This window comes from Colletotrichum acutatum (genome assembly GCF_030867785.1).
Source record: "Colletotrichum acutatum strain CBS 112980 chromosome Unknown BDZ83scaffold_97, whole genome shotgun sequence".
NCBI lineage: Eukaryota > Fungi > Ascomycota > Sordariomycetes > Glomerellales > Glomerellaceae > Colletotrichum > Colletotrichum acutatum.
This window is the reverse complement of record NW_026849091.1, coordinates 116,656-133,886: the sequence shown is the minus strand read 5'-3', so window position 1 is coordinate 133,886 and position 17,231 is coordinate 116,656. Positions and strand designations below refer to the sequence as shown.

General features: G+C 55.1%; 6 protein-coding genes across 6 annotated transcripts; 4 read left to right on the top strand and 2 right to left on the bottom strand.

The window, feature by feature from the left end:
• Nucleotides 1–1,146: 1,146 nt before the first annotated feature.
• Nucleotides 1,147–2,508, top strand: BDZ83DRAFT_465376 (C2H2 transcription factor). The gene is made up of 2 exons (XM_060503252.1): nt 1,147–1,779; nt 1,845–2,508. The coding sequence occupies exons 1-2, from the start codon at nt 1,316–1,318 to the stop codon at nt 2,380–2,382; spliced, it is 1,002 nt and encodes a 333-aa protein (XP_060361442.1). The 5' UTR covers nt 1,147–1,315; the 3' UTR covers nt 2,383–2,508.
• A 1,176-nt stretch (nt 2,509–3,684) lies between these two features.
• BDZ83DRAFT_632339 (uncharacterized protein) lies at nt 3,685–6,024 on the bottom strand. The gene is made up of 3 exons (XM_060508962.1): nt 5,753–6,024; nt 5,187–5,699; nt 3,685–5,125 (listed from the first exon to the last, which is right to left on the bottom strand). Exons 1-3 carry the CDS (start codon nt 5,807–5,809, stop codon nt 4,022–4,024), a joined length of 1,674 nt encoding a protein of 557 aa, XP_060361441.1. The 5' UTR covers nt 5,810–6,024; the 3' UTR covers nt 3,685–4,021.
• A 1,015-nt stretch (nt 6,025–7,039) lies between these two features.
• BDZ83DRAFT_722190 (uncharacterized protein) lies at nt 7,040–8,069 on the top strand (the record flags this gene model as incomplete). Its single annotated transcript, XM_060512449.1, is given in 2 exon segments — nt 7,040–7,244; nt 7,261–8,069. 2 exon segments carry the CDS (start codon nt 7,040–7,042, stop codon nt 8,067–8,069), a joined length of 1,014 nt encoding a protein of 337 aa, XP_060361440.1.
• Nucleotides 8,070–8,741: 672 nt separating this feature from the next.
• BDZ83DRAFT_654853 (uncharacterized protein) lies at nt 8,742–9,317 on the top strand (the record flags this gene model as incomplete). The annotated part of the gene is made up of 1 exon (XM_060510760.1): nt 8,742–9,317. The coding sequence occupies one exon, from the start codon at nt 8,742–8,744 to the stop codon at nt 9,315–9,317; it is 576 nt and encodes a 191-aa protein (XP_060361439.1).
• A 418-nt stretch (nt 9,318–9,735) lies between these two features.
• On the bottom strand, nt 9,736–12,279 carry BDZ83DRAFT_722188 (transketolase; the record flags this gene model as incomplete). Its single annotated transcript, XM_060512448.1, has 6 exons — nt 9,736–9,852; nt 9,911–11,569; nt 11,628–11,712; nt 11,781–11,876; nt 11,950–11,996; nt 12,226–12,279. The coding sequence occupies 6 exons, from the start codon at nt 12,277–12,279 to the stop codon at nt 9,736–9,738; spliced, it is 2,058 nt and encodes a 685-aa protein (XP_060361438.1).
• Nucleotides 12,280–15,865: 3,586 nt separating this feature from the next.
• On the top strand, nt 15,866–17,227 carry BDZ83DRAFT_585491 (uncharacterized protein; the record flags this gene model as incomplete). Its single annotated transcript, XM_060505850.1, has 2 exons — nt 15,866–16,327; nt 16,532–17,227. 2 exons carry the CDS (start codon nt 15,866–15,868, stop codon nt 17,225–17,227), a joined length of 1,158 nt encoding a protein of 385 aa, XP_060361437.1.
• Between the last annotated feature and the right edge of the window lie 4 nt (nt 17,228–17,231).

Below are 17,231 nucleotides of genomic sequence, written 5' to 3'. Positions count from 1 at the left end.
CACGCGTTCGCGCCAGGTCCAGACGCGCGAGTGCGAAGAAGGGCCTCATACACGCAGTGTCTACCACTGGGCAAGCTCACGATATGGCCCAATGATCAAGTGACAACGGTCTCGTTGTGTACTCATTCACACCGACGTCTCTCAACCGGATATCTCGCCCATTGGCACGATGCCTAATTACGAAGCCCAACTGTCGCCTACTCACATTGAGCATCTCTCTCGAGGTGATTTAGGGTGAAAGCCGGTGGCATCAGTGAGCCTATTCACCATTTCCTTGGATCACACATTTGTCTATCGTTATAGCCAACCAGTGTTGGAACCTTGACGCTGACCTGCTGAATGGCCTCATTGCGGCTGTGTGTGAATATCTACTTCTATGCCCGTGCCACATTAACTCTGGTGCGGCTCAGCTTCGCTAAGGATTACCAATCGCCGTCTAGATTATCGTGGATCTGGGGCTGTAAGATCTTCTAGGACAATCCTCCGTAAGCAACAGGTGAGTCCTTGATCCATATTGAGCTATACACCTCCTAAGTATCATCTCCAAGAGCTAATCGGAGCTTCCTGGGCTTTAAGTGATGATCACGAGACAGCTGAACTGTCAAAGTGCGCAGACCCCTGCGCTGACAGCCTTGTAGGCCAACCTAATGCGTCTCGGCTGTGAGTCACTGGTAGGCATCTCGACGACACCATCACCAACCAAATAGAGTCACTCAAAGGCTTTGCCGCCTAGACCTGGCAAGCATATAATGTTCCAGGTATTTCCCAAGGTACGATAACAAGAACCCCTTCCCAGCTGAAGTACATCCGAGATTGAATCAAAGAAGCTAAAGACATATATCCTCAAAAGTTGGTGGGTTCCCTCACAGCTATTTGTGCAAGCATCCATCTTCTGCCTTCAGCGCCACAGCCAACAAACGAAAAGTGGGTACAGTGGCTGGTGGCGAACAAGGATCACGTGGACCTTGGCTGAATAATCCATATCCATGCCCATGTGGCTGACGCAGCTTGCTACCAGCTTCCACGTCTTCAGCCAGATTTTTCAGGCAAACTGACTTTTCTGCCTTTCGCAGCATCGGAGCTCATCACCTGCAAGCTTGACGAAGCGACGCGTTATCAAGTAACCGCAGTCGCAGTATCCCTCACTGCGGCGATTCTTTAATTTCTTTCCTGTGGAATCGTTATTTGTCGTTTTCTTTGCGAGTCCCCGCAAACGCCCCGGAAGTCGCGACTTCTTTCACGATCACGACCTCTCCCGATCATCACTTCTCCCCCATCACAAGCTTCATCCAGCAACCACAGGATTCCCGTCAAGATGAGCGTCGTCTACGAACCCCGTAATTTCATGCACGATGGCTCTTATCCTCCCATCGGCGACCACGATCACGACCATGTCCTCGATCAGACTGGGCAATACCAGGCATCCGACGTCCCGGACCTCGCCTCCTACAATCCGGCGTCCTCGATGCTCGGCGACGACCGGTCTCTGATGCCGGACGGTCTTGACGATGCATCCGTTGGCGTCCCGGATGCGACGCGACTCGATCTTTCAGCGCCTCCAACTCTTGCGTCCCTTCCTTCGAGTCTTCCTCCGGCGCTTCCCGAGCCCCTGCCATCAAACAACAAGGACGAGGGCGAGGCCTCGACTCCTACATCGAGGGTTAAGTGCATACCAAAGCCCGAACGCGAGGTGACGAAACAGCCCGATGGAAAGTTCTACTGCACTTTTCCGGGATGCACGGAAGAGACGCAAATCTTCACCCGGAAATGTGAATGGAGGTAAGTCAACCAAACATCGAGGCTTTTGCCACTTTGTAATGATGCTGACCAATTTTTTCTCGCAGCAAACACATGGACAAACACGAGCGACCTTACCGATGCGCTGTCGAGGGTTGCGAAAAGCTTCCCGGCTTCACATACTCCGGCGGCCTCCTCCGCCACGAGCGCGAAGTTCACGGCAAGCACGGCGGCCCAAAGAACACGGTCAACTGTCCCCATCCGAATTGCAAGCGCCACACTGGAAAGGGCTTCTCGCGGCAAGAGAACCTTAATGAGCATCTCCGACGAGTACACACGAGCGACGGCTCCAGCACGGTCCAAGAAGACATCCAAACCAATAGTGACGGTGACAGTGACAAGGCCATTGGATTCGGTGCAGGAAACAAGCGGAAGCGCTCCCGAAAGGGATCTGACGCTGGTCTGGACGAGCTGCGCGAGGAGATCAAGCGCGTACGCATGGAGAATGAGGAGCTTCGCCAGCAACTCGACAGACAGGGCCAGCACAGCTTCGCCATGATGTCGCAGATTGCGGAGCTTCAGGATGCGCTGCGGACGAACCTCGATCCGTCCGGGCTCGGCGCTCCCACCGCCACGATGTTGTGACAATCAGACGCAACGCCTGCGCCTCTTCCCGAAAGCGACAGCTTCCTCCCGAACTTCCCGTTACGGCGTTACGACCACACCACCACACCTTAAGTTAACACCCGGCGGCCACGACTCACACTTCAGGCTTCCACGTTGAACCCCCACGTCCTCGACTCGACACCTCACCGCACACACCAACCATCACACCACGTACACACTCTTACGACACACGCATCGACGAGGCGTTCTAGGGCAGAAATCTGCTTTTTTATGATCCATACAATTCCGTTTTGTCTCATTTGGCCGTGGTCACACGACGCCGTGTATAGTTTTAACGGCATGGGTAATCCAACAGAAAGGGGGAAACCGGCGTTCTACGGGGAAAATCAATACTCGACTTTTTTTCTTTTCCACGGCTTTCTACGGTGGCGAAGAAAGCCCGAAGACGATGACGACTACTTTTTGATATCCCCCCTCCCCTTCGCTACGCAGAGCGTATGCAGAGGGAAACCAGAAAGATGGAACAAAAAAAGAAGAGAAATACCACATGTTTTTCCGGAGTTTGTTTTCCACCCTTTTCCTTTCCTTTTGACGGCAAATGGTAGATTGTACATTTCCCCTCTCCTCCTCAACTCATGCCTCCTCCCTTCGCTTCTCAGGTTCTTCTCAGCACCGAAAACAACTCTTGTAATTCTACTATCTTGTATTGCGAACGATTATTCATTCTTAAGTGTGTAGTACCATAGACACGGGATGACCTCTGATGATAGTATGGTATCCTGACAACCCCCATAAATCAAGATGAAACTTCTCTTCTCCTCTTCAATGTTAACTTAATTATCTCCTCCTACAATATGATGAAAGTCTGCAGAATGTGAACATGTAGGAGTTGCCAAAGACTGGTTTGGTAAGTGGACATGAATGTGGATGACGTAACCCTAGCTGAAGCTGGGTGCTTTACGCGTGAGGCCGAAAAAATAAAAGAAAGCTCTACACGTTTTTACTGTGCGAGAGAAAAGTGACTAGGAACGCGTTGTCACATGTGGCTTTTGCCTGAGGCAAATCACCAAGGCAAGGTAGGCAGGGGGTGTGGTTGCAGGATGCACGAGTGACGATCATCGCCAGGTAAAGTAGACTCCGCGCGACTCAACCGAGTAGGTAGATACGTCGGATAGGTCCCAGGGCCGGTGAAGTACAACTCGTTGTTATTGAGATATCGGCCGCATCCAAATGAAAGTGAGCTAAAGCAAAGGGAACTGAGGATATGGGGGTAAATACGTTTCCAGACATTCATCACGTTTAAATTGAATCATATACGAAAACCAAGCTCAGTGACGCTCGTTGAAATTCACTTTGTTTGGATATCAGTTCTCGTCTACCTGTACTCTTACATATTCCCGAGCTCAAAAGGCCCTCGAATCTATGAAAACAAAAGAGCCCTCAACTCTACACCTGTGACTTGAACCCAAGAAATCCTAACGCTTTCTTGGAGAGAGTACTTCCTCCCAAGCGTCTGAAACCGGAGAAAATGACGCTCCATAATAAGGCGTCAAAGGAGATTCAAGTCTACAAAGCTAAGAGATTCTCGGCATCTTAAGCAGAAGCTGGCAGTAGACCTTGCCGCTGGAGAGAGAAATGAAATATCTAGACGTCAAGTCTAGACCTCAAATACATCGCCCACACCCTCGGATCCGCCCCGCCGGTTCTCGACAAGGTCCAGTCTCCAGCCCTCCCAGTTCTTAAGAGTGCGCTTAATCTCCTTGATGCGCTCGATACGCTTCTTGGCGTCGTCCTCTTGCGCACGGCGGAACGCGTCCTCGTCAAAGTCCATATCGTCGTCGTCGAGGAGCAGTTCGTCGTCCCCGGTACCGGTGAGAGCGTTGATTCCACTCTGGAAAAAGTCTCCAATGCCACCGCCGGCCGCCTGCTTCCTGTGCGCTGACGGCGACGTGCCCCGGCTCCCGCCAAGGTCCACGTTCTCGAAGCTGGGGCTGTTGAGCTCGCGGCGCTTCTCCTGCCAGTGCCCGTGGCGGAGCTCGTAGACCTCGGCTTCGAGGTCACGCACCTTCTTCTCGAGACGCAAGCGCTCCTCGTTCTCGAGCTCGTCGACGCCGTCGTCATCCAGGCCGCCACCACCCTCGGTGGACTTACGGCTCCGCAGCCTCGTGTTCTCGCTCTCGAGGCTCTCAACTCGCGCCTTGAGTTCACTGACCTCCTTCTCGGCGCGCTCCTTTTCCTTCCGCAAAGTCTGAGTGCGCGAGTCCTGCTCCTTGTGAAGCGTGGTCAGCGTCGTGACCTTCTTTTCCAGGCCGTCGGCCTTCTTCTCGGCCTCCAGCCTGGCATCGATCGAGTCGGCGAGGTCATGCTCCAAGCTGCGGAGCTTCGTCTCTGCGCTCGTGCGTTCGCTACCCTCACGGACAGCCTTTTCCGCCGTACGGTCAAGGTTCTTCCGCAAGTCAGTCAGTTCTTGCTGCGCTTTGGTGGCGGCCTTTTCAGATCGCGCGAGTTTCTCTTCCAAAGCGGCAATCTGCTCCTTTTCGGAGGAGGTGCCGCTAGTCTGACGATCCACCTGTGCGCGGAGCTTTGATATTTCAATCTCCATCGACTCGATAGTGGCGGTTTTGGAGGCAAGCTGGGCCTCGAGCTCGGCGGGGGGAGAAGACATCGAAACCGATGGCGAGGATCCGTGGCGGCCACCTGCGCGGGAAGCTTGTTGCTGGAGCTGAGAGTTCTGGCGCTGAAGGGCCTCGATCTCGGATTTCTGTTTGGCATTCTATCAGCAAACGTTTCAAGGGCGCATGGTTGTATAATGTGATGCTTACTAGGTTTTCGACTTGGCTGTCTGGACCGCCCTTGCCCTCGCCCTCAGTCTCACGCAGATCAGCCAGCTCCTCCTCGGCCTTCTTCCACCTCCTCTCCGCATCGGTAGAGTCCTTGGCTAGACGCTTGTTCTCCTTCTCAAGCTCCTCTATCCGAGCGTGCTGCTTTCGATAAATATCGGTGGCACTCTCGCCTTCAGGAGCCTCGGCGCTGGGCGAAAGAGGACCATTGCCGGCGGAGACGGATCCTTGTCGGAAGGACGCAGAACGGAGCTTGGACTGTTGAGCTAGTGAAGGTTGAGATGCAGTTGGCGATGCTGGTTGCTCCGCGATAGCTTCCGTAGCTTCCTTCTCGTCCTCTTTCGTGTCTTCGGTGGCAGGATCGGCGGGTGTCGTGGGTTCGGCTTCGGGGTCCTTGTCCTTCGAGACGCCGGGTTCTGCCGCTGTTGGCTCGGCCTTTTCCTTCTTTGATGAACCAGCGGCCTTCTTTGTCTTCTTCTTTTTCAACTCTTCTACCTAGCAAGCTGTGAGTAATGGACCGATGGTGGTCGCACCGCAAGTAAACCTACTCTCTTTCTGGCGGCGGCGAGCTTTTCGGCCTTGGCCTTCTCTTCAGCGTCGGCCATGATGGAAGCAATGGTGCTTGGGTGTGTCGTGAAACAAGATCAAGTGACTCCTAGGTGTTGTTGCAGAAAATTGCGACGAAGAAGTTGCCGTGAGCGCGGAATGTAAAGTTGGATGTTTGCTGCGAGTTGAACGCTCAGCCTCGAGCCCAGGAGCTTAGCTGTCCACTCGTGTCAAGAACAAGCCACATTCCACCTGCACTCATCCGTAATGTTTGTGGTTGACAGGGGCGGGCCCCCCAATGACGAAGGCAGGCGCAACAGCTATGCGTGAAGTGTGCTAAGCATACAGGGGCCACCCCTCCTGTTCCGATGAACCCTCTTCTGGCCGTTTGGACATTACTTTATCGAATAAAACTTCTACCACCAATAAACGATTATTTCCTACGTGATAGGATTCAACTCCTCCCAGAAAATGACTCTCTCTCGTTCGATATACACAGTATTCTCCTTTCTGTAACATTGATCCATCAATATCTAGAACCACCCAAATTACTGCACCTGTTCAGCTACCAGCAGCTATCGATCGGACTAACACCGTCTCGCCACTGGTGATCATCAAGATGCAATCATCGCCCGAAGTCAAACATCATGCCGTTCATGCCACTCTTATGGAATCTGTCGAATGAGAAGACGAGTCCATCGCAACAACAAATAGCAAAAAGTCAACATATTTCCAAGCGGGCCTCCTGCCGTCTCACCGACGCGACGAACACCCTCCATCCCCCTGCACATCCTTTGGCCCACCTAGCCGTCGTCTTTCAATGCGTTGGCGCCTTACATCGCCTTCTCAGTGTCCCAATCGCTCAAACCTTTGCCCTTTGGTACCGCCTGATTGGCAAGCTCTCCCTCGTTTCAACTGCGCTGATGTCCAGTTGGCGACGGCCCAGCGTCCGAAATGGATGCAAGTTGCATCTCGGACCCCAGTGAAGGACCCTGTCTGCCTGCCAGCGCGGGAACGCATCGAGCCAGGGGGCAAGGGGCTAGAGGGGGTGAGCGTCTCGTTCGTTCGTTCCTTTGAAAGACGTCCGCCCTGCTCTACAAGGGACGACTTGGCTTATTCAAGATGATTGGAGGTGCCGCGGCAACAAAGGACCCAAGCACAATTATGCAGCTCGAACATTAAAGCATGTTGAGAGCTGACATGTTCTCCAGAACATGTCCTGCTCAACTCTCGTCCATCCTCTCAGCTTGTGCTGGAGGAATGGAACAGATGAGCGACGGTGAGGAGCCATGGGGCAGTGTGTATCGAGCAGCAATGCTGGCGCAGGCAGCAGCGATGCCGAAAGGCCTGACGCTCGCTGTCAAACTCCCGGCTGCCAGAGAGTCTGCGATCCAGGGTCCAAATCACGATACTGCGCTCAACATGCCGTTTGTAGACGGCAGGGATGCGTGAGGCCTCGATACCGCAAGGGCCCATATTGTCAGGAACACATGTGTAAGTGTTCCACCAGGCCGCTCCGGCCCCTCGACAACGTATGAGTTCACTCTGACTCCAGGACCAGATACGTGTCGAGTCTCCAGATGTCCCAATAATCAAGCCAAACTTCACGATGCGCGATTTACCAATCATTTATGCTGGGACCACCAACCCCCGGAAGTCCAAGATGCGTACCTGCTCGGATACCTGTTTGGCGAGGAAGATATCCATGTGGCAAACGCAAACGAGCCTCAGCAACAACAGCAACAACGCAGCAGGCGCAAGCGTTCTCGCCAGAAGCCAAAGTCCGCACCGGCCGCGACGCAACCTACAATCGTAGCCGAGCCTCGAGACCAGGTATCCGAAGATCCCTCGTCAAGTTCAGACGACGTCGATATTATAGTCGCAGCTCATCAGCTGTCTACCATAGGGGAGGAACCGGAAAGAGAAGACGCCATGCGCTCGACGCAGAAATCTCGACAGGAGAAACCAGGAACAGCGCCAGGAACAGCGCCGGGAACACCGACGGCTCGTCGCAGTCAGAAGACGGTTCACTTCGCAGATCCTGCCCCTCGAGCCTCCATAGCCGCTGAGAAACCATTCGTCGAGACGACCGCGGATACCTGGGTTGCCGAGCCCCTTTCCTCGTCCGCGACAGCTCGTCTTCGAACCTCCCACCACCGGCGGAGCCTGGACGGACGGCCCGGATATCGGTCTTCGCCAAAGACGTCTGGCAGTCTCGCCGCTCCGGCTGCGAACAACCGTGAGAGGCGTCATAGCACCGGCAGTGCCCCAAAGTCTGCCGACGTGAAGCGGGCAACGAGAACGAGGGCCAGCCGCTGAGGCCTGTCTATTAGGGATGCACAGGACGGAGGCACAGATGGCCCCTTGTAATTGTGCACTAACCAAGCTTCGACATTGCGTCACAGCAAAGTCCCATGACACATCTCTCCCACCAGATCCCCCCTCGTTCCTTTATCGTCAACAGTCATACGAGCCCGCTTTCCTATCACATCTCTTCAGAAATAGCCCCGGTAATCTCTTGGGTGGGGGTCTCATCTGAATGCAGGCGGAAGATAGGTAATGGTGCTAAAGATGCAGCGTAATTATCTCTCAACGGGCGGTAGAAGAGTTCCACCTTTGAGCGTCGGGCACGGCATTTGGCGGGGTAATGGCGGGGTACGGGTGCGAACAGGGTGCTGCAAACTACCTCACGCCGAACCAGTACCACTACCACCACCACCACTACCGCCGCAAGCCCACAAGCCCGCGCCAAACCGCCCGCCTACCCGACTAACCAAAGCCTCGCCGTCTCTCTTCCTTCCCGTCCCTCCTTCTTTACCTTACTTGCTGATCTTCTACCCAATTCTGTCGCAACTCTCTACTTTATTCAATTCCCTCTCTCGGCATAAGATCGTCTCCGTCTCAAATCTCCAGATCAGCGACAGTATTTCATTCTCGACCGGCGCAGAACACACGCCCGACCACCCGACAAAATACAAGCCACCGCCAATAATGGCCTCCCTCCCCTCACAACATCCGTCGCTGGCCCTCCACCTAACAGACCGCGCCCTCAACCCGATCCTGACCTCGGCGCACTCCCAATCTCAACTCGAGGCACTCACCTCCCTGACGACGACCTCTCTGACTGCTCATGCCGCCGCGAACCGCTTCTCCCTCGGCCCCGCCCAGCGCATCATTGTCGAGCACGGTCCGGGCAGCCCCGTCGTCCTAGCCTCCTTCCTCAACGGCGCCGATGCCCTGCCGAACTCGGGCGGAGAGAGCTCCGTCCCCTCGGCGTCAAAGTCCTCGTCGAGACCCGTATCCTCGGGTGTCGCCGGCGCTGCCCCGATAGCAGAGTCATCTTCCGCAGCGGGGGCGTCAGCGAGAGCGATGCCTGAGACGGGCAAGCTAGGCGAAGAGCCAGAGAATGCGGCGCCGATGCTGGTCGGTATGGTGGTCGCGGCGACAGGCGAGGAGGCCATGGAAGCGCGCCGCGCCGCCGGCAGACTCGAGAGGGTGGGTAGGGAGTTCCAACGGGAATGGGCGGCCGAAGAAGGGACGGGCGACGCAGATGGTCTGGGTCGTTGAAACACACACAAACATTCAGATATCAATAGGACGGACGATGGAGGGAGAGAGTATGGTCAGATCGTAACAAAAATGGGCAAAGGGTGTCCTAGGTGGAAGGTTCACGATGCCTAGAGGAAAGCGACATCGTGGCCTGGACAGTTCGAGTCGGGGCAGGGCATTTGGTCCTTTCATGAGGATTACGAGCAATGAGATCATGGTCACATGGAGGACCCGGTACGGAAACCAAACCAGGCTACGGTATGGGGTGGGTTAAGGCGTACAGGAAAGCGCGAGTTCGCGTTAATCATAATCTTTGGATTTTTGACGGTCTCTCTATATACCGAGTTCATTTTCCCCGTAAAACGTCCGTCATTGCGTTAAAAAAAAATAAGAACAATCGCCAATTAACCAATTTCTACCCATGGATATGACCGCTTTAAATGATCTGCTGGAAAGCACGGTTGAGAGGAGAGCGAACGTTGGGAACGTCCTTCCAGAATTCGACGGTGGCGACCGCGCGCTTGGCGATGCCCTCGGGGGTGAACTCGAACTTCTATAGCATGGGTTAGAATGACTGACAACCAGCGGTGAAATAGTAATGAGGAACTTGCCTTGTAGACGTCCTTGTAAGGACCGGAAGCACCGAAGCGGTTGATACCGAACTGCTCGTGGGAGTATCTCTCCCAGCCGAGGGTGGACATGACCTCAACGGACATGATGGGCTTGCCGTCGGGCAGGACGGAGAGCTTGTACTCCTTGGACTGGGAGTCGAAGACCTCCGTGCAGGGCATGGAGACAACGCGGGCAGCGATGTTGTGCTTCTCCTTGAGGTACTTGACGGCGTCAACGCAGATGCAGACCTCGGAACCGGTGGAGACGAGGGTGATGTCGGCGTTGGGGTCCTCGTGCAAGACGTATCCACCCTTGATACCCTTCTCAATGACGGAGCCCTCGAGCTGGGGCAAGTTCTGGCGAGAGAGAGCGATGATGGAGGGGGTGTGCTTGGAGGTCAAAGAGACGTAGTAAGCAGCGGAGGTCTCGTTACCGTCGGCCGGGCGCCAGACCATGTTGTTGGGCAGAGCGCGGAAGTGGGCGAGGGTCTCGATAGGCTGGTGAGTGGGGCCGTCCTCACCAAGACCGATAGAGTCGTGGGTGGCAACCCAGATGGCGCGGATCTGGGACAGGGCGGACAGACGGACGGATCCGGCGGCGTAGGAGACGAAGTTGAGGAAGGTACCTCCGTAGGGGATGATGGTACCGTAGGCAGCGAGACCGTTCATGATGGCACCCATGCCGTGCTCACGGACACCGTAGCGGATGTAGCGGCCGGCGTAGTCACCGAGGCCAGTGGCGGGGGCTTGGAAGTCGACAGCCTCCTTCCAGCGGGTAAGGTTGGAGCCGGTCAAATCGGCGGAACCACCGACAAGCTCAGGAACGATCTGGTGGATCTTCTGGAGGACGGTCTCGGACAGCTTGCGGGAAGCAATGGCGGGATCGGCGGGAGTGTAGACGGGCAGAGACTTCTCCCAGCCCTCGGGGAGGTCACCCTTGAGGCGACGGCTGAGGTCCTTGGCCTCGTTGGGGTACTTCTCACCGTACTTGGCGAAGAGCTTGTTCCACTCCTCCTCGGCAGCGGCGCCCTCGGCGGCGTGCTTGTTGTAGAGGTCATAGACCTCCTGGGGAACGGCGAAGGACTGCTCGGGGCTGAAGCCAAACTTCTCCTTGAGCTGCTTGATGTCGTCGGCCTTGAGGGGAGAGCCGTGGACACCGTGGGTGCCCTGCTGAAGGGAGCCGAAACCGATGGTGGTTCTCAGCTTGATGAGGGTTGGCTTGTCCTTGGACTGCTGGGCCTTGGCAATGGCCTTCTCGATGCTGTCGAGGTCGTTGTCACCGTCGTCAACGATGAGGACCTCCCAGCCGAAAGACTCGTATCTCTTGACGACATCCTCAGTGAAGGCGACGTTGGTGTCACCGTCAATGGAGATGTGGTTGTCGTCGTAGATGGCAATGAGGTTGCCGAGCTGAAGGTGACCAGCCAGGGAAGAGGCCTCACCAGAGACACCCTCCATCAAGCAACCATCACCGAGGAAGGTGTAGGTGTAGTTGTCGGACAGGCTGAAGCCGTCCTTGTTGTAGACAGCAGCGGTGTGAGCCTGAGCAATGGCCAGACCAACAGCGTTGGAGATACCCTGACCGAGAGGGCCAGTGGTGACCTCAATACCGGGGGTGTCGTGAGCCTCGGGGTGACCAGGGGTGATGCTGTCGACCGTCTTCAGGGTCTGTCAGCAAATGGCTCATTTCTCACTTTTGAGTCATTGTCAAACTTACGCGGAACTTCTTCAGGTCGTCGATGGAGACGCCGTAGCCGAAGAGGTGGAGGAGAGCATACTGAAGCATGCAGCCGTGTCCGTTACTGAGGGAAAGTTAGCCAACGGGTTTCGATTCGGGATTTGGAAGCCATGTCCGGGCGGGTCAACTTACGAGAGAACGAAACGGTCACGGTTGAGCCAGTTGGGGTTCTTGGGGTTGAACTTCATGAACTTGTTGAAGAGGACGTGAGCGACCGGCGCCATACCCCTAGAAAAAGAATCGGTCAGTTTCTGTGCCCAGATTCCATCGTGCAATACGTGTAGTGTGGGAGAATACGTACATGGGCGCACCGGGGTGGCCGGAGTTGCTGTTGAAGGTGGCATCGACCTGGGAATCGCAGACTCTGTCAGTTTCTTGACCAGATACGGATTGATGGTGAGGCTCTCGACAGAAAGCTCATTGAGGCCAGCCAGCCGGCCGGCCATTGCTAGATGACATGATCACAGCATCGCAGCATCGTGGATGTTGGTGGTGGTCTCAATGGCGGGGTAACGACAAATCCTCAACGAAGAAGCGCGTAGGCGGGGTAAAAATCTGGCGGGCGGGTGAAACTCACAGCGAGCAGGCGGATCGTGTTGATCGCCTTCCAATCTTGTTCGGTGTAACCCATGATGTCTGATTTTCTTCCAAGAGTTTTTTTGATAAAGAACTCGATCAGGGGAAGAAGAGAATGTGATGTGAAGGAGGGAGGAAATTTAAAGGAGACGTCGAGGAGGAGGAAGAGAGAAAAAAGCAGAGGGATGAGAAAGAGTGGGAGAGGAGGCGGTAATGTACCTCTGGTATTCCGACACCAGACAGCAGCACCTTTTGCCTCAGAGCGTCCCTCAGCAGTACCGTCACTGCGTATGTCGGCCGGGAAGGTAATTATTGAGCATCTGGTGGGGACCTGACGTGGGCGTGGACAAGGACCGGAGGGGGGGCACATGGAGGGGTGGAGGGGTGGAGGGGCAGAAGGGGGACCAGACACAGACCACTGACGCCGCGGCCGGATTCTCTCAAGAAGGGAACAACACGACACCAGACGAGACAAGCCACTGGGAAGAGGAGGTCACCACACGGCGGGATGCTTGTTGCCGGGGGATTCGTTGCTGCTCACTTCAGGCACAGAGTTGAATTGGATTGCTCTGATGTGATATGTCCAGCTTGCATTTTCTCTGGATAACTTGGACTTCCGGAAAGCCCACGATACTTGGAGGTACTTCGCATTTTCAACTAGCTGAGGTAAAGGAAGCACGAATGTAGTATAGGTAGGTAGCTACTCCCCTTGCCGTCGCGGAAGAGGTACATTGGCTCGCTTGGAGCTCTGTCTTTACCTACAGTAAGGTAAGGTACCTCAGCTAAGGTAGCTTGGCCTTACTGAGAGCTTTTTTGGCGGGATGCCCGGACTCAACCTCATCTCAGTACCTACCTTACCTTACCTGCCACGATACCTCGAGCATTAAACAGCAGGAGATACTTTACCTGCTACTTGCCTTTGGCTAAACCGAAAGTCATTCATGTCACTTTTCGGTGTCTTCCACCCTCGCCCATCCTGATCCATCATCATCATCCATTATCCATCATCCATCTTCACAATCACATGGAGTGGGGGTTTTTTCCAACGTGTCCCGCATCTCTTTTTGTCGCATCTCCAGTTTTTGGCCTTGGGAACGGTACACAACACCTTCAGCTCGTCTCAAGTCTCAACAACCTCGTCGTCCGGCAAAAAAAAGCTGTGGGCTGACTGACTGGTGTCGACTTGTCCCATCTGCTGCCACCTCTTCTTGGCCTCTTCTGGCTTTTTCTGTTTTTTTGCCCCTCCTATTGCCTAGCCACTCATCTTTCTCGACCTTGTATTGGTGGGCTTTGTCGGCTCAATCGCAGACCGCACTCTTCACTCCCATTATTACCCGTCCATGGTCGATGAGCTTCCATGTACTACTACCACTGGTATTCCAATTCACCCGGCAACCCCTGGGAGGCAAAAATGTCCGGCCTTCGACTTGCAATTCCCTCTCTGCCGCGTCCCGACCTCGGTGTCCAGGCTATCCCATCTCGACGAATCATACCGCACTCGGCGCACCAGGTTGACCACATCTGCACACTGCACGAGCAGCAAGTCCACCACCATTGGAACACCCTCACTCAGCACCCAAAAGGCATATCAACTGTATCACATTTTTTTTGGCTGTGACGTATCTCACCTCCATGAACTGACTCTCGATTCCTTCCAGAAGCTCGCTCGTTGCCCGTATTGACTCGTGCGAACAACAACATCTATGGATCATGGAGACAGTCTGTCGTCATAATGCCCACATAGCACAACGATTCACCTGGGTCCCTTTCGGTATCTGCCACGACCTGGCAACACCGGCTCGCCCTGGAGGGTCTTGACTAATCCGTGGAGATGGCTGCATCTTTTGGGTATCTCCGGCCCACCCTATCACCTCTCCAGTCTTTCCGGCCAGTAGCCTCGCGCTATTTTATTCACTCACGATGCTGCGTCGCCGTCGGCTATAGGCCCAGCGTGTCCCGGACTTTAAAGCCTCGTCCAAGCAGATGGCCCAGAGAGAGCCAAGCGCCGAAAATATCCCTACTACGCCTCCGTCGCCTCCAGTTCTCTCGCTCGCGTTGTTTCAAGCCGGCGACGCGGATAAGCTCTGGCCCCTCCGATACCACCTGGACCACCCTGGCACCGCCTGGCTTGACTTCTTTTGCTGAGCATCAGATCCAGTCATGTCAGTGGACCCTGACTGCATGATGACACCCCTCGCGTCCCCTATCAATCTTTTTTTATTCACCGTTCGGTCGCAGGGCCGACTCGCAGGCTGCAGCCTTCTTCTGCCTGTAGTAGACGCAGCAGCATCGGAATGCAGAAACAGCAGCCCCTCCGGCCCCTCTACGGGCGGGCGCCGTATTGCATCGAGATGCGCGACATCCGTTGATAATATCAAGGTCAGGACAGGCCAGCGCGGGCTTTCTACGGCCAGCACGGTAGAATCCCGCAGAGGACGTCAACACAAATGCAACGATAGTTGTTCGGGCGGGCTGGGCTGTCTAACGTGAATATGCCACCAAACGTTGATATCTCGACCGAATTTTCACGTTTTTGCGACCCCTCGGCATGTCTCAGAACGCGGTACTCGGGTCCGGTTGAATGTATGCCGCAGACACTCAACACCACGATCTACTTTGTTCGGCGCCTCAATGCTTTTCTCTACGCCGTACAAGACGGTAGACCTACTCGCACTCTTCTGGGCGATGTGCCCCCCTCCGGAGCCGGTGAGCACGGGCCATCCGTCTGGGATCCGGCCAGTTTCGTATTTATCCGCGCAAATCAAGGCGGCCGCAGGCCCAAGCTCCCTTCTTCCCTGCGGATGACATCAAGCCTCTCCACCCGCATATCCGCCGCTTCACGCAGCGTGTATCCGTTCACGCCGTTGTTGGTCGAGATTGAGCGGGAGAAGATGCGGAAAATTCTGTGGTTTCGGGTTCGAAATTATCGAGATTTCGAGAGCCATGCTTTGCCTCATTTTGAGTGAAATGAGTTTAGCCTCAACGGTGCAACTTCGGACACTGGCCGTGGCTAATCGGGCCTTGTGTTTCGCTGACCAAGCTTTGGCAGACGTATGGTCCAGGCGATGCAATCAGTTCGACCTTGTTCTTGGCGGTGCATCTAAGATGCTGGGGATGATCCTCACTCAGCTTCGATTAGTTTCTTGCCCGTGAAAGATTTTTGTATTTATCACAGCAACCACACAGGCAATGTCTCATGTATGTTGTCACATCTCATCATGAGATTCACATCTAGTGAACGGCTCATATGAGCTCGCTCCAGGTGCACTAACCTCAAAAGCGGGCGGTGTGGATCCTGCCCGATTGAGTTTTCGCCTCACCCAACTTCAATAACCCCAAGTGAATAATTTGAAGATAGGAGAACAGCGTGATACCAAATGTCTGTATCGTGAAATCCGATCTTTGCCTACAGAATAGTAAAGGACCATACAGAAGATTGCTGCTGTCACTTGGAAGCCAACATCCCAAAATCTTCCGTCAACGCAATTTTCTTCATCGCATTTCACTACCCCTCCATCTTTACCCCTCCATCTTTACCCCTCCATAAAGAAAAATCATCAACTTCTCAACATCACAAACTTACACGCCATCATCAGAAAGTCGACAAGACTTTCACTTTCTCCGCAACCATGGGTAAAAAAATGAAGGTTGAGCACAATATCCGCGACATATCCCACCATGCCGCAAACTCCAAAAAGACCACAGCAAAGCCAGCAAAGCAACAAAAGGCCAAGCCCAAAGCCCAACCGGAATCTCAAGGGCAGGCATCATCTTCCGCAGACACAAACGCAGTCGACGTCCTCCCCCTAATCCACCAGCAACGCCTCCTCTCCTCCTTCGCCTCCGCCTTCCAACCCGTCCTCGCCTCCCCGGCCTTCGCCACGATCCTGCAAGAAGTCAAGGCCGCGCTCTACGCCCGCGACTTTGACGCCGCCTTCACTTCCGCAAAGGCGGAGAGCCTGGATGCCTACGCTGCGAGGTGGAGTCCCACCCGCGCCCTGGCGTACGCTGTTGTTCTGCTGGGTATCGCGGAGCACCTCGAGGGGTTGGAGGTCCAGGTCAAGAAGGCTGAAGATGAGGCCGGAGCTGAAGGAGGAGCTGAGGTAGCTGAAGCAGCCGAGGGTCTCGCGAAGTTGATCGTCGAGGACAAGACGGGTGATGCGCCCCGGGATGTCAACTCCTCCTCCCCTCCCTCCACCGACGATCGGGAAGTTACTCCCGCAGTGGAGGACGATGCCGTCACCCCTTCACCACCCGCCTCGGAACCAACCGAGACCACCACCAGCACCACGGTCATCTCTAAGAAGACGACGCAAATCAAAAAGGAAATCAAGATCCTCTCCATCGGCGGCGGCGCCGCAGAACTAGCCGCCCTAGCAGCCTACCTCTCCCAACAACCAGCCTACCTAAAAGGCACAATCACCTGCCTCGACGCAGCCCCATGGGCCCCGGTAGTCTCCAAGCTCCACGCCGCACTCACGGTGCCACCCCCGGCCTCGCGGTACGCAAACGAGGCCCAAGCCACCGCCGCAGCCCTCGTGGACCCCGCGGCGCGGCTCTCATCGTCCTTTTCGCACCTCGACGCCCTCGCAATGTCACGGGACCAACTCTCCAAAGAGCTCGGCAAAGAGGCATTACTCATCACATTACTATTTACCCTCAACGAGCTCTACACCGCCGCGGGCATCGGCAAGACCACCGCCTTCCTCCTAAACCTGACCGCCACCGTGCCCCTCGGCTCCCTGCTCCTCGTCGTCGACAGCCCCGGGAGCTACTCCGAGGCCGCCGTCGGCAAGGAGTCGAAAAAGTACCCCATGCAGTGGCTCATGGACCACACCCTCGTCAACAAGCCCCAAAAGGACGGTGTGTTTCCGGGCTGTCGGTGGGAAAAGGTCGAGTCCAACGACTCCGTCTGGTTCCGCCTCGCCGATTCTCTCAACTACCCAATCTCTCTGGAAAATATGCGCTACCAAATGCACCTGTATCGCGCAACGAAACCCTAAAGCA

Bases quoted from the DNA above. Each gene is read 5' to 3' on its own strand.
- BDZ83DRAFT_465376 (XM_060503252.1), top strand. From the start codon at position 1,316: ATGAGCGTCGTCTACGAACCCCGTAATTTCATGCACGATGGCTCTTAT. The intron at 1,780-1,844 runs GTAAGTCAACCA...TTTTTCTCGCAG, and splicing joins ACCCGGAAATGTGAATGGAG to CAAACACATGGACAAACACG.
- BDZ83DRAFT_632339 (XM_060508962.1), bottom strand. From the start codon at position 5,809: ATGGCCGACGCTGAAGAGAAGGCCAAGGCCGAAAAGCTCGCCGCCGCC. The intron at 5,700-5,752 runs GTAGGTTTACTT...ACAGCTTGCTAG, and splicing joins TCGCCGCCGCCAGAAAGAGA to GTAGAAGAGTTGAAAAAGAA. The intron at 5,126-5,186 runs GTAAGCATCACA...AATGCCAAACAG, and splicing joins ACAGCCAAGTCGAAAACCTA to AAATCCGAGATCGAGGCCCT.